Here is a 15611-nt window from a genome sequence, read left to right as displayed (position 1 = left end):
ATTGAAGAATGCGAGAATGAAGCGTCTCAATCTGGAGGATGGCGAGTTTTGGACTAAGGCTTATTTACCACCTGTTAGGACCAACGAGACCCCAGGAGTATATGAAGGGAGAATTGTCTTTGGTCACGTACAGATCGAGGTGATAAGCGCGCGTAAGCCCCTCTTGGGATGCGGCTTTTTCCTAGATTAGCTGCAAAACAAGAGGTGCATCTACGGTATGGATAGTGAAGATGCCAGAACGGACAACTTATGCTTTTGGAGATGGTTAGCTGTAAGAAATAGAGTTTACATAGAACGAAGAACAGAGTTTCTAATAAGGCCAGCTCTCACCTTAGCCCGGGAGTACTACGAAGACCCCAAACTAAAACGTAAAGATGTGAGGCCACCAAGGTTAGTGGATCTGGAGGGTGTTGCCAAGCAATTCAAGATCAACATTAGAGTCCTTGAGCTCAGGACAAACTACGAAAAGGCACCATGGCAACTCGTTTACGGGCAAAAGCAGGACAAAAAGGGTTTAGATACTATCAATATTGCTATGCTGGACAGCCACTGTTTCCTCATCAAAAAGATGGATGTTCTACCCCCCCCCCCCCCCCTGGCAATGCAAGGTACGCGGCCAAGTTTTAAGAAGGTCTGCAACCTATCACGGCATAAGAGGAACGAAAGCGAGGGTGTAAAGACGACAATCATTCGCAAAGGGGGGGAGGTGAAACGTATACTAAGCAAGGAAGAAAGGCCTTTTACGATAATGGTTTTAGCTACGATGCCTCAAAATGGATCGAATACATTTCGAAGCAAACTGGAATGCATCCATCTCGCACTCTGCGGGAATGGTGGTGAGCGTGTTATCCGTGATGGTAAGAAGGAGTGGAAAGTTGACGGCTATGAGCTTATCACAAATACCGTTTATGAAAACCACGGTTGTAAGTGGCATGGATGTCCCTGTCTGCCCGAGAGAACCAAAGCGGACAAGACTCGTTATAGTGCAACCCTGTCTAAGGAAAGGACGATATTGGAAAAGGGGTACAACCTCATCACAGCCTGGGAATGTGAGAAACCAGCCAAAATCAAGAGGTACTTTCAGAAGGAATTCAGGCCCTATCGCCACTATATTGTATTCGACTTTGAAGCCCTCCTATCACCCTTAAATTACCAGCAAACCCCCGATCTAACATACCTTTCGAGGCATGTTCCGATAGTTTAACGGAGATCTAACGTTCATTGAGCACGAGGATCCCAAGGTTTTTGTGAAACTGTTTGTGTAGCAGCTGGAAAAGAGGCATGCCCTCATTGTGAACGAGGTCGAGAGAGTGTACCCGAAACCCGACGATTTTGACATGCTTTTCAAAAAGAACCAGGAGTTATGAAACGAGTGGATAAAACAAGTAGTTGTAATCGGTTTTAACAGCGGCAAATACGACATCGACCTGATAAAGTGGTATTTTGTCGAAGAACTTGCGCAAGGAGGTAGTAAGATCAAGGTGGCGAAGAAAGACAACGACTACATGTTCCTTACAACCTCAAGGTTTAAATTTTTCGATAAAAAAATTTACTTGCTCCTTGTCTGAGCTATAACGGCTGGTGCAAGTCCCTGGAATGTAAGCTCTAGAAGCTTATGTTTCCGTATGACTGGTTGACGAGCCACGACAAGTTGAACTATGTCGGGCCTGCCTTGTACGAGGATTTTTAAAGCCCTCTAAGTGGGAAAAACACGCTATCTAGTAAAGGGTACGAGACATTCCGCGCGAAGTTTCACAGACGAGGCTGCGTCACCATGATGGACTGGTTGCATGAGTACAACCTTACACTGAAGCTGTGGACAAGACGAGGTTGCAGTATTACGACGATCAGATAGATATTTTAAAGGACGCACTACGTGTTGAACAAGTCTCTACGGCTGAACCCAAAGTTGCCGGCACAGGTGTAAAAACTCTTTCTGTAGCAACACTTGTAAAAATTGTAAAGAGGTACAGAAGACATGTGAAAAATGTACAAAGAACGAGGCCTACGAGCTCTTGCGGACGGGGATGGTGTGTAGCCCCGCGATCGTATTTTGTAGGTGCCACGAAAGAGGCGTGATGTATGTCAGATCACACGTGTACAAGGAACCTCACAAGTGCAAGACCATCCTAAAGTGCGACGCAAAGTGTGCGAGATGGATCGCTCTTTGCGTTTGCGCAGGTCGATATCAAGGTACCCAAAGATCTGCGTGACAAATTCAGCGAAATGGCCCCACTGTTTGTCTTAAAATAAATGCCGGACCATTAAATCCACGATCACATTCAGGAGTACTTGAAAAGTACGGGTCGCAAGCGTGTTCCAGGTATGCGTAATCGGAATTGCTAAAATCGGAAACGATCTTACTCTATACACCCTTACTGAAATGGTACTTTGACCATGGGCTGAAAGTGACTGCCTTTTACCAATTTCTCAAGTACAATCGAGGTAAGCCCTTTGCATGATTCCCGGAAGATATTACTGATGCACGACGACAAGCTGATAAAGACCCCGAGAAACGTATTGCGGAAGAGCCAAGTTGAAAGGCAACACGTTCTACGGCAAAATGATTGAGGACCTAGTTAGGTATGCAAATACAACCTTTACGAGGGATGAAAAGGATGGTTGAGGCAGTCCTCTGAATCCCAGCTCTTGGCGTTTTATGACAAAAGAGTTGTGCATGACGACGGGATACATACCTGCCCGCTTGTTGTTTAATTGCTATTCATAAATGTTGTAAACGTTTTTGAATAGCGAGGTTTTCTAAAATCTGTCCAAAGTTTTGTAAAGTACTACCTTTACAAAACAAAAACAATATGGAGGGGGCCAGGAAATGCACGAGCTGTAAGCAAACCCTACCACTAGACAACTTCAAGGTAATCCAACGTATCGCAAAACGTAACGGACAACCTTGCTTCAAATGCCACGATAATAAGAGGGCGTCAATAGAACATACCAAATGCCCGCACAGAAAACAAAGACACCAATGTCTAACATGCGATTCCCTAAGTTATCACTATAAGCTTACTTTGAACAGGATTCATAATGCCCTAAATCGTGATACAGAGATATTTTCCCAGGAATATCTGGGATGAGAAATTGTTACATTTATGAAGCACATCGAAACACACTTTAGTGGCGGGATGAACTGGGGGAGTAGACGGTAGTGGGAGTTCGATCACAAGATACCAATAAAATACAGGGAGGATGGAGAATATCCTAGCGAGGAAGAACAATTGAAAAGACTACACTACACCAACATGCAACCTATACGGGTTATGGATAATCAAACGAAATTTCATCAATATATAAAGAGACTTTGGAGGTCCTTGAAGATCAAGGCTTATCCATCCATCTTGTAGTAAAATGGAAGTGATTTATTTTAGATTTTATGACTTAAAATAAATGGTTGAAGAACAAAAAGAAGAAGAGAAGGTCATTACAAGACCAGTAAAGCATCCAGGAAGGGTTGCGCAGGGTCACAAGTTGGCGGCACTGATGAAATCAGGCAAGGAACAACTGAGAAAAAAACAAGGTACTGTAGAGCCTAAAGTCAAGCCTTTCTCAAGGACCTGTTCCATACAGTCAGGCTACATTTACGATGTGGGAACGGTAGCCATGCTTGCCATAGGCGTTAGCGTCTGACACAAGTTTGGGTGCATATCTAACAACTCTGCACCTGAGCCTCAGGAGGGGAAACAGGGCAAAACTTAGCCTCAGATAGACATTCTTAAAATGCATTAAATAAATGACTACAAGTAACATTATCCCCAAAGAGAAAAAAAATTTACACATTCTCTACGATAGTGTCGTAGATCTTGGTTTTACTTTTGGGTATGCCCTGGCAGGTAAGAAATTTCTGAGTATAACTAGACCCTCTACCAGAATGGACACGAACGATGTTCTTAAAATGGTGGGGTATTTCTTTGCAGGGAGAGCAAGTCGTGAAATGGCGGTTAAGAAGGGATGGATTCCATTTTATTCCCAATAAAATAAAATGGAAGCAGACCCTGTCAGAATTGACAAGGAGATTAAAGCATCCGAACAGGATGAAAACTATATCCTTCTTTACACTCTATTCACCTGTATATACCTCGGTATATTGAATTCTTGAAAACACCCAACAAGATGCCTTTTTTAATCCCAGACCATGTCCTATGTCTCGGAAAAAGGCGTGGCTCGTCAAGAGATATCGTAGGGCGTTGCGGGCCTTGATGGTAAGCTATCGCGTGACCCCCTACCCCTCGAATATCATACTCGAAAGACCACGTACTGCCCTGTCTGTCAGGGGTCTTTGGTGAACAACTACGGCGGTGCGTGAGTATGTACCAATTGTCTGTCGATTATCACGAAAATACATGATAAAAAATGGTACTATCAATAAAATGATGTTAGACGTTGTAAAAGATCCTCATACGGCAACAAGACCCAACGTGTTTTGGATCTGCTGAAAAATGAATATAGAAGGAATATTTATAACATAGGCATACTATGTCCTACCATTCGGTACGATAAGACAAACCTTGAGAGGGCCTTACTCTAAAAGGACGATTACGTGTTCCTAATAAACCCCAAAAATTAGCTGTTTGAATGGATCCAAAAATTGTCGTCGTTACTCGCAGGTGAAGAGACGTTGTTTATTGTGGATGACTGTACTGCCGACGAGAAACTCGATAAAAAATCATATACTGCTTTTTTGCCCAAGACCCTTCGAAGGCAGAAAAACAGCTCTTTGTGTGGTAACCCAACGAAAAATCAGACATGAAAATGATAGATGAAGAAACCAACCTTATTTCCGATTTTGAGGATATTAAAGGTGAGTTGAAAAAGTCCAAACATGCGTGCTTGTACGTAAGGTTGAAGCACCCCAGAGAATATTAGGTTCTCTCCTGACCATTACAAAAATCTTTTTCCGATTCCATCCTACAAGAGAACAAAATATGGAAGACAACGTCATCATAATGCACCGCAAACACACCACACAAAACGAAGACAAGTATCATTATTTTCCGTACTACTGTGCGCGTGTTCAAAGACATGTTCTTCCTACCAGAAGAAGATGGATGCGAGACAACTACCCAAAATCCGATGAGATTGTTGTCATCAATAATCCCAACATTATGCACGCGTTTAATCGGTTTGAAGAGGATGGGCATGTGGAGTGTTATAGAAACCATTTTCTATACATACCCCCGTCAAACTCCTTTAAGCTCTTCCCGGCCTGCAGTTTAAGCTCTCGTTGCCTGTTCAACCAGTCGATCTTGGCTTTTCGATCGCGTACCCATTGAGCATGGGCGTTTTTGAGTTGTTCGATGGCCTCATCATGTCTTTTACGTTAAGCGTCATCATCCCCTCCAACCTTAGAAAACAAGAGGTTAGTCCCTGAGAAGGCCAATGCGTTAATTAGCGCGCTCCCCGCTCCCTCCCTTTATTTTAATACTCTACGCTGTGGAAACGGCCGTCTAGGATATTCAAATGAGCATCCTGCAGCAGATGGACGTAGAAGCGTACATCGACTTTTTTGTTGAAAATGTCTTTCAGAGCCATGTAGGGTATGATTAGGAGAGGCTCTGAAATCAATGAACAGGGCGTACCTCTCTGTGAAGAACGTGTTCCAGATGATCCTTGGGGAGCATGGCACGAGATGATTGGTACCGCAGTCTCGTTCTTTCTGAGAGTAGCAGCAAAGATTGTCAAATATGCATCCAGGTACCTGGACATGACAATCGCAGCTGCCTTTGCCTTTGTTGTGGCCTATGTTGGTAGGAGGAAAAAATAACCTTATTTTAGCCATATGTAGGCAATGAAGTCTGTGCAATATGCAAGCGCTACCTAGAGTCTCCACCTGCTTAAAGCATTAATTTTATATATTTTATAGGTCTTGTGGGGCCTACAGATATATGATTTTTAATCCTCGCTAAGCAGCCATTGTTTTTTGAAGTTCTTATACCGAAATTCTACGACATGTACCTGGGGGTAGTAGTTTTTACCTTGCATATATACCGATGATATGGCCAGGATGGCACTGAGTTTGCAAAGATCATCATAGGGCACCGGCATACCATAAAGTTTGGTGGTAATAGCCTCCTTGTAGTATTTGAGCTTAGCATTCACGTTACGTCCCTTTTTTGACGGGGTTTGTCGTCAGTTTTTTAAAAATCAACTCCGCGATTTTAGCCCAAATTTGGCGATACTTCTCGATCTAATTAGGGTACTCTTTAAAATCCATACTCATCGCTGGTGCTGCACTGGCGTTGTATCGGGTAACGCCATGTGGGGACCAGATCTTGGGTGTCTTTACCCTCAGGGCTACTATAAGGTCTCTCATATGGTACCCCACAATATATCTTTGATCCTTACCTCCATTGGCACGAAAGGGATCTGATACTGTGATATATTCGACATTGATATCGTTGATGTCGGTAAACGTAGCAGCAAAATTGTAGGAATCTCGAGGTTTCACAAGCTTTTTTCCGAATTTTAGCATCTTTATTGTGTCTCAAACGACTTCAGAGGATTGCTTCTCATTGTATATACGCAACTAACCGCGTCATACATGATATATTCCTGATAACAGTACCCGCATAGTATCCTAGTCTTTATCATGAACCTTCGTCCATAGGTGCATCCAACATATGCATCGAGTACCCCTTCGCAGTCATTACATTGTTCCATTTATTTTACAGACGATCCTCTAGGTCTTGAATTCTTTGTTCATTCTCCTTCTCCTTGCTGATTCTTGCATCAGTGAGAAGGCCATAAGTGGGAGGGAAACACCAACGCCGGCTGTAAATATCAGGGCTACTACATTTTCCTCGAATTTTGAAAGCGTATTACACATTTATTTATCATTGAAAATTTTTTTCTTCTTATAACTCTGAAGGTTGTAAGATAACCTTGGTTATCCCAAAAATATATTTTACATCAATTTGTGCCTAAATCTGACAAGGCGTCTCAAGTCCAGGGCAGGCAGGCACTTATAGCGCCTTTTCAGCAACCACAACGACATTTCGTACGCTGTCATACACCTTTTGCTCTTCCACATAAGCCAAGCAGCACGCATCTCCACAAAATAGCCCTCGTACACGTACTCACCTTCGTGTTTGGCCCTATGAGTAGACATGTTTTCTTTGAATTGAAAAAACCCAGATTTTGTTGTATGTTTTGTACTCACCTGTGGGGGTTGTATCTCATAGGACACCTGATGTCTATTTTGTCGCCCAGTTCTGTCGAGCACCAGTAACAGAGTACTACTTTATTGATGATAGCCTCATTCCAAAGTTTTAATTGCTCAAAAACCAATTAAAACCACAACTTTTCAAGATCTGCCTTTTCATATTCCGAAAAGCACCAATCTATGACCCTGTCAGGATGCCAGGCCAATGGAAGCAGCTCTTTTCCGAATCCGATCTTCCCTGATTTCCTCTTACGATAGGCATCGAGTTGTTCAGGTTCATCTTTGGCAGCCCTAAAGCATATATCCTGGGTAACAAACCAATACGGGTCATATTCGATTAGCCATGAATCCTCTTCAACAGCCTTGTTGCATGTGCCCTGCGTTTTGAACTGGTCTGGCACATCCTCGATCCAATGGGGATCACCTTCAACAATCCAGTTGCACATGTCCTGCGTCCTGAATCCGTCCGGCACGTACTTGAACAGGTAGGAATACTCTTCAACGGTCATGTCGCACATGTCTTGCGTCTTGAGCCGGTCTGGCACGTACTCCAGCATATCAAAATCCTCCTCAACAGCCTTGTTCCACATATCTTTCGTCTTGAGCTTGTATGGGACATATTCGAACATGTGAGGCTTTTCCTCAACTATCCAGTTGTACAAGTCCTGTGTCTTGATATGATCTGGTGTGTTCTTAAACATATAGAAATCCTCTTCAAAGGCTCTGATGCACATGTACTCCGTCTTGAATTGATCCGACACATATTCGAACAATGAAAATCCTCTTCAACAACCTTGTTGCACATGTCTTGAGTCTTGAACTGATCAGAGACATATTCGGACATGTGAGGCCTTTGTTAGGTTTTCTTTAGTTTTTAGATTCGCTTCTGTTAGTCCCCAGTCCTCCTCACGTTTCTCGCGCCTTCGGCCTTCTTGTGGCAGTTCGTTTGTAACTCTTATCGCAATCAGTCGTTCTTTCTGTGCAAGAGACAGAAAATTGGAGCCCTCGGAGAGATCACTATTGTTTTATTGTTTGAATTTTTGAGTTGGTAGACTACGGTATTGGTTGATGTTTTTACGTTGTTTTTGAGGTTTGTTTTGACTTGACGTTATTTGTTTACATTTTGTCTTTTGCGCTTAAGGAAGTATGGATACGTTAAGAAAAGCTGAAAGGTCGAGAGGTACGGTTAAGAGGGGCATTTCTGTTTTGTTTGACAAAGCTAACGCTGAAATCGAAAAAATCAAAGATACTGAAAATGCGGATTATTCTAAAATATTATCGTTTAAGAATACATTAAGTGAAAAATTTGAAAAATTGAAAACTTTGGACGAAGCTGTCATGAACTTTTTATCAGACAAGGAAGATTCAGATTTAGATGCTGCAGAACAACTATCCACAGAATTTAGCATAATATTTAAAACTGAAATCATAAAGATTGATTCTTTCATCGATAAAACTGGGAAAACTGCGTCATCAGAAAGGAGTTTTAGTTCAAGTGCTTCAGCATCAAACGTAAAATTACCTCGTATAAAAATTAAAACATTTGACGGCCAACCCTCAAATTGGCAAACTTTTATTGATTCTTTTGAATGTGCAATTGACAAAAAAGATTCTCTGTCACCCATACAAAAATTAACCTATTTGAAAAATTTGGTGGAAAAGGACGCCGCATCGACACTAAAGGGTATAAAGTTAACAAACAATAATTACGAAGTCGCGTTAAATTTACTAAAAGAAAGATACGGACCTCTGCTCATTCCAGTGTTAATGGCAGAAACACACCTACCGAACTTAATTTAATGGTCAGTCGAAAATTTAATCAAAATGAATGTTGGGATATTAGACAAGTTTTAGATGTTTTTAAAACCGAAATATCAGCACGTGAGAAAACATGTTGTGCCGCATGTAGAAAATAATTCTGAAGGTTTTAGAGATCGCACACCTGTTTCACGTGCAGCACTAGTTACCAACTCTTTGTTTAATCAACATGGTAAAAAGTTTGATCTTAAGTGTGTCTTTTGTGCGCCACAAGTCGTTTGAATGTAGAACAATAACTGATGTGGAACTAAGGCGTAATATAGTCAAGGAGAAAAGGTTGTGTTTCATTTGCCTACGATCTGGACACATGGCAAAAAATTGTATGTCAAAAATCAAATGTTTTAACTGGCAAAGGCGACATCAGTTTTCTATTTGTGCGCCAAAAAAGCAATCTAAAGATAATGAAGAAAACGATGATAAGGATAATCCCGGATCGACATCATGCGTCGCAGTCAGTAACTTATCTAAAAGTGTTTTGTTGAAAACCGCTTATGTAAATGTGTCCAATCCTTCTGCACAAAACATTTCGAAATCTGCAAGAATACTATTTGATAGCTGCTCTCAACTTTCTTATATTACACCTGCATTGAAATCACGGTTACAGTTGCGTCCTATCGGCGAAGATAACATCTCGATACAAGTTTTTGGTAAAAAGAATTCTCAAGAAACGCTTGAGAAGGTTACCCTGCGTTTAAAAACTTCTGATAATTCCGAAGTCGACATAACCTGTTTTGTAAAGGATATATGCGCACCAGTTTCTTCTCAAAATATCGACGTTGCTAAACAAACGTTTTTTCACTTGCGAAATTTACGGTTGGCAGATAACAATCCAAACAACCTCACTTTAGGTATTGATATACTCATTGGCGCTGATTTTTATTGGTCGTTTATAGAAAATGAAGTTGTTAGAGGAGAGCAAGGTCCAATCGCTATTAAAACCAAGTTTGGTTATGTTTTAAGCGGACCCTGCGATTATATTGCAATCACTCTGTTTTATCATCTCATGTTTTATTTATACAAAGTGAACGTAACGATTCGACTAATGCACTAGCTTCTGATTTTGAACATGTGTTTCCGCTTGAAGAGTCGAAAATAGAACACTCATTTGATGTAGCCGATTTTAACAAATCTATAACCTTTGATCAGCATACAAGTCGTTATAAAGTGAAGCTTCCATTTAAAAAAGAGTCTGAGTACGAAGTTCTTTCGGATAATTATGCACTTTGTTTGAATCGATTTTTCCGTTTGAGAGATAAGCTAGCTCAAGATGATTCTCTTTTAAGTAATTACAACTCGATACTAAAGGAACAACTCGATAAGAATATCATTGAAAAAATTGGTACAGAACTTCCTTGGCAAAAAGCGCATTATTTACCCCCATCGTCCGGTTGTACGCATTAGATTCATTTATTTTGAAGATATTGACAGTGTAACTCCGAGTAACATCATGGACGCTCAACTTTGCAGCTATCGCATTTGTCGTTTACCTTTCGGATTAACATCGTCGCCGTTTTTATTATCGAGCACTCTGATTATTCACGCTCATTCGTACGACAATTGTCACCCGGATTTCGCTTCATCGTTTTTGAGATCGTTACACGTGGATGATTTAACTAGTGGTGCAGATAACGATAGTCAAACTTATAAATTTTTCAACACATGCAAATCAAGATTGGCCGAGGCGTCATTTCATTTACGCAAATTTGAATCAAATTTCGAATCTTTAGAGTTTATGGTTAACAATCGACCATCATCCAATCATGTTACGAAAGTGTTAGGATTGACCTGGCACAAAGATACCGACATTATAAACCTCTCTATGGAGGAGCTTTTATCTTCAGTGTCCAGCATACCAACCAAGAGAGAATTATTACGATATACAGCCTCGATATACGATCCACTACACATCATTAATCCAGTTATATTTCGTCTGAAGGTCTTGTTTCAACGTGTTTGTTTAGCTAAACTTTCGTGGGAGGACAGGTTGTCGGCAGACTTGTTGGTTGAATGGGAAGCCATTATTAAGGATATGAGGGGTAGTTTGGAGGTGTGTGTCTCAAGATGGTATGGTGATTTTCGAAATGCGTCATTGGTTGAACTCCATGGATTTTGTGATGCTAGTCAGAACGTTACGGTTACGGTTGTTGCACATACTTGCGTTTGATTGATGCGTTGGGTCATTGTCGTGTCATATTGGTATCATCACAATCTCGAATCGCTCCTTTCAAACCGCCAACCATACCTCGTCTCGAGTTACAAGCATGCTGGTTATTAAGTACCCACATCGATGTTATTTTTAATCACTTGTCATCGCTTCTACCGATATCTAAAGTTTACTGTTGGTCTGACTCAACGATTGCTTTGTCGTGGATCACAAATCACCAGAAGCGTTATGAGCCATATATTCAGCGCCGTGTTGATAAAATTCGCCAAGTGGATTGTATTTCCTCTTGGTATCATGTTACGTCCACTGAAAACCCTGCAGATGTCATCTCAAGAGGTTGTTTGTTGTCAGAGTTGAAGGACAGTAATTTGTGGTTCGGTGGTCCGGTTTTTTTGTCAAATGCTGATGTTGATTTTCGCGGGTTTGAAGTTGGTCGTGTTGTTGGATGTAGTGATATAGATTGGGTTTGTACAGATTCTAGTGATTCTTTGACGGGGGTACTCCATTTAGTAAGTCACACTACACAGGTAAGCCAAATTGAACTGAATTGCTTTAATGTTATTAAGTTTAGTTCTTTTAGAAGACTGAGTCGTTTCACCGCCTACGCACTTCGATTTATTGACAATATCAAGAAGAAGAAAGAGGATCGCCAACTCTCCTTAACCATCACTAACGATGAGTTCGCCTACGCTGAACGATTATGGATCCGGTATAGCTACGCAACAGTCCCTGGTGCAACAAACGAATTTTGACCAACTGTCACGAGATCTACGTGTATTCAAAGACGAGCATAATATCTATAGATGTAAGGGACGACTGAAAAATGCTCCGATTTCCTATAATGCTAAATTTCCGATTTTGCTACCTCGCGACCATCCGTTCACTGCGTTGTTAGTATATTTTTGTCATGAAACAGTTGCACATAATGGTTTACGCGAACACTTAACGAATTACGATCACGATTTTGGATTCCTAAATGTCGAAATTACATCAAGCTCCTCCTTCGTAAATGCGTACTTTGTAAATTTGTCGATGGACAACCGTATTCTTATCCAGCTCCACCTGATCTTCCATCTGCACGAGTTAACGACAGTTTTGCCTTCACTTGTACTGGCCTGGACTACGCTGGTCCCGTTTATGTTCGAAGTATCTACGCTCCTGTTGACGCGGCCACCCTTATGTATAAATCATGGATATTTTTATTTACTTGTGCCTCGACAAGAGCTATTTACGTGGACTTAGTTCCTGATTATTCCGCGACTACATGCATCCGTGGCTTAACTCGATTTTTTAGTGCACGTGGCGTTCCCAATGTTATTATATCTGATAATGGTTCGCCATTTATCTCAGAAGAAACACAGCTCTTTGCTGCAGAGAAAAGGATTTTATGGAAATTCAACTTGCCAGCGGCCCTGTGGTGGGGTGGGATGTTTGAGAGAATGGTGCGATCAACTAAGAGATGTCTTAAAAAATATTTGAAAAATAAAAGAGTTGATTACGAGCAATTGTTAACAATTCTCAAGGAAATCGAAGTGGTAATCAACAATCGTCCATTAACATTTATATTCGACGAACCAAGAGTCAAAGTGTAAGTGATTTGGTGTCAACCAAATCACTTACTCTTTGGTAGGAAATTAAACACACAAGCTTATACGATCGAAGAATCTGTTGATATCTCAAAAAACTTACGTTATTTTTGGGAATCGTGGTACAACGAATATCTGCTAAATTTACGCGAATTGCAAAAACGATCCAAGTTTCAACAAAGTGGTGAAACCATCCGAGTGAAAGATATGGTGTTAATAAACGACAAAAACGGCCACGAACGTTATGGAAAGTTGGAATTGTGGAAAATATCAAGCCTTCCTCAGATGGAAAGATTCGAGGTGCTAGAGTTCGATACGTACGCAATGGAAAAACGTTATTCGTCGACCGACCTATCAACAAACTCGTTCCACTCGAAGTGAAATCGAACGAAGATTTTCCGCAATCCAAGGTAGACGTTTCCTTTGTTGACGATGCAAACATTCCAAGGGTCAAGAACATGTAAATATTACATTTATTTTAAACTTTTTATTTTATAGTTTATAGGGTTTTTTTATGCTTTACGGTTTTTTTTAGGCTTCTTACTTTTGCCTGGCGGGGGAGGATGTTAGGTTTTCTTTAGTTTTTAGATTCGCTTCTGTTAGTCCCCAGTCCTCCTCACGTTTCTCGCGCCTTCGGCCTTCTTGTGGCAGTTCGTTTATAACTCTTATCGCAATCAGTCGTTCTTTCTGTACAAGAGACAGAAAAGCCTTACCTCAACTATCCAGTTGCATATGTCCTGTGTTTTGATATGATCTGGTGCATTACTAAACCAACTCATTATCACTAAACCCTCTTTTTTATCCTTGGTTTGGTCGGTATGTGGGATGCTGCTGCGCCTGCGTTGATTTTTCATGATTTGTAGGGACTTTACCTCGTACTCATATGCTGTATTCTTTTAAATGCATAACTAAGCGCAAAATAGCAGGGACTTACCCTCGTTCTGCGTGACTAAGCACAGCATGATAGGGAGTTATCTCTACAGGCTGGGCATTTACTGCGCATGCGTTGACTGTCAGCGAATTTTTGCTACATTATTTGTATGAATAAAAGGGACTTAACTCATTTGCCGCATTATTTGTATGAATAATAGGGATTGAAAAGTTGTGACGTCACAAGTGAAAATTCTGTATGATATTTTTATGAGAGTTTGACCGTGGTTTTTTACTGACTCCCTACACTATCCAGAATTATTTTGCGAGCTGATAGAAATATAGAAATAAAACATTATCCCTAATAGAAATAGACTGCTCAGTATAAATGGCTTGGGAAAATGGGAAAATTCCGTCAAAACATTTTCAATAGAAAAATAAATGCAAAAGTTTTAAAAAAAATATTCCTGCAAAAAATTAGTTCTCCTGATGTTATTTTCTTAAAAGACTATTGAACGAGGTTATTAACAAATCATATTTAATCAATTACTAAGACCACAGTTATTTAATCACTCGAGTAGAAAAACATAACCTCGTGTATTGTTGACAAAGTTCTTTTTTTTAAAAAGACGTTTCCCCTCGACTTAGTCTCTCTTGTATGTTCTTGTCCATTCTTGCAATATCTCAGCCATGTGCGTGATAATTAAGAAGTGGGGTTTGTTAACGAAATGAGTGATTTTAGCATGATTATTAACTCCGTCTTTTGCTATCCAATCATTGTATCCCTTTGTTGGGTTCTTTTATAATTCGACAAGATAATTTAAAAAATTACCATCATACACTTTCCATTTAGATGCCTCATTCGTACTTGTTTTTGAGCGTACTAATTTTCGTTTGAATGCGTGTGCGCCAATTCTTTTCGCAAATGCGCGAATTTTAGTACGCGAATATTCAAACGAGCAAGAATACACTCTTTTATTTTTAAGAAATAAACTGATCTATATTTTGTCTAAATTCCTAAATTTTACTATTTTGCTATTTTCTAATTATATTTAGTAAAATTTTAAAAAATCTCTAAATTAGTATTTTTTTAGATTACTCACCACCATGTCTCGCCAATGTCACCATTAAATTTTAATATTTTGTGCATCGACCTCTTTCATTACAGAATTTTATAAATTTATAAGTTTCTTGCACAGCTTGAAAAAACTGCTATGCAAATGGGCTTCTTAGAAAAACCATTATTTATTTATACAACATGAATAAAAGTACTTATCAATTCCACTGTTTTATTGTCTTGTTCTCAGGAATTTTGATTAGAGTTATTTCGTCAGGGCTCCGGAGAGAAAAAGGGAACCTAACAAAATCTAGTAGAGATTTGAAACTATACCTAAAAGTCAGTTAGGTCATCTGTAATATGAAATCAGGTCGAGATTTCTACTGTTACTTTAACATATCTTGAAGTTAACAATGTTTAGCGCTTTCTACACTTCATGTACTCCCCCCCCTGAACATGTGAAATTTTGAAAGTATTTCCTTCAAAACATTACTTGTACTACTGGATAGAGCTCAAAGAGAGGATACAAAAAATGGTATTACAGTAAATACTCGATTAAGCGCTGCGGCGCTTATTCAAAACTCCACTTTTTTGGTGCAGCGCTTAATCGAGGGTGGTGCCTATTTAAAAACTAAAGATTTCAGACAGATTCATCGTTTCTCTTTTATTAAAAAAATAGACTGACAATAAATGAAATTGGCCAATGTCTACATTCTCATCTTTATCCCCTTCCTCGTCAGGATCAATGAGCTGGAATGGCTCATTCGCATCTTTAACATCAGATTCACTGGTTTGGAAGGGGTTACTTTGAGATGGCCAAGAATTGGTCCACTATAAAATATAACGTTTTGGTCTTATCGTATCCCTTTTATCAATTAATGCTTCGAATAAGCGCGCTTTTACAGTCTAAGGTGCGGCGCTTATTCGAGGGCGGCGCTTATT

At 40.2% G+C, this 15611-nt stretch overlaps 1 protein-coding gene across 2 annotated transcripts in view; it reads right to left on the bottom strand.

The window, feature by feature from the left end:
- The window catches only part of LOC130630738 (terminal uridylyltransferase 4-like), a 38510-nt gene extending 23751 nt beyond the window's left edge, over positions 1 to 14759 (bottom strand). For both annotated transcript variants that reach the window (XR_008982113.1, XM_057444335.1), the window contains exon 1: positions 14716 to 14759. Coding sequence is in view for 1 of the 2 variants with exons in the window: in XM_057444335.1 (XP_057300318.1) it covers positions 14716 to 14740 (25 nt within the window). In the remaining variant the exon portion in view is untranslated. The remainder of the gene's footprint in view (positions 1 to 14715) is intronic.
- Between the last annotated feature and the right edge of the window lie 852 nt (positions 14760 to 15611).

Source organism: Hydractinia symbiolongicarpus, chromosome 2 (genome assembly GCF_029227915.1).
Source record: "Hydractinia symbiolongicarpus strain clone_291-10 chromosome 2, HSymV2.1, whole genome shotgun sequence".
NCBI classification, from domain to species: Eukaryota; Metazoa; Cnidaria; class Hydrozoa; order Anthoathecata; family Hydractiniidae; genus Hydractinia; species Hydractinia symbiolongicarpus.
This window is presented reverse-complemented; position numbering and strand designations above follow the sequence as displayed.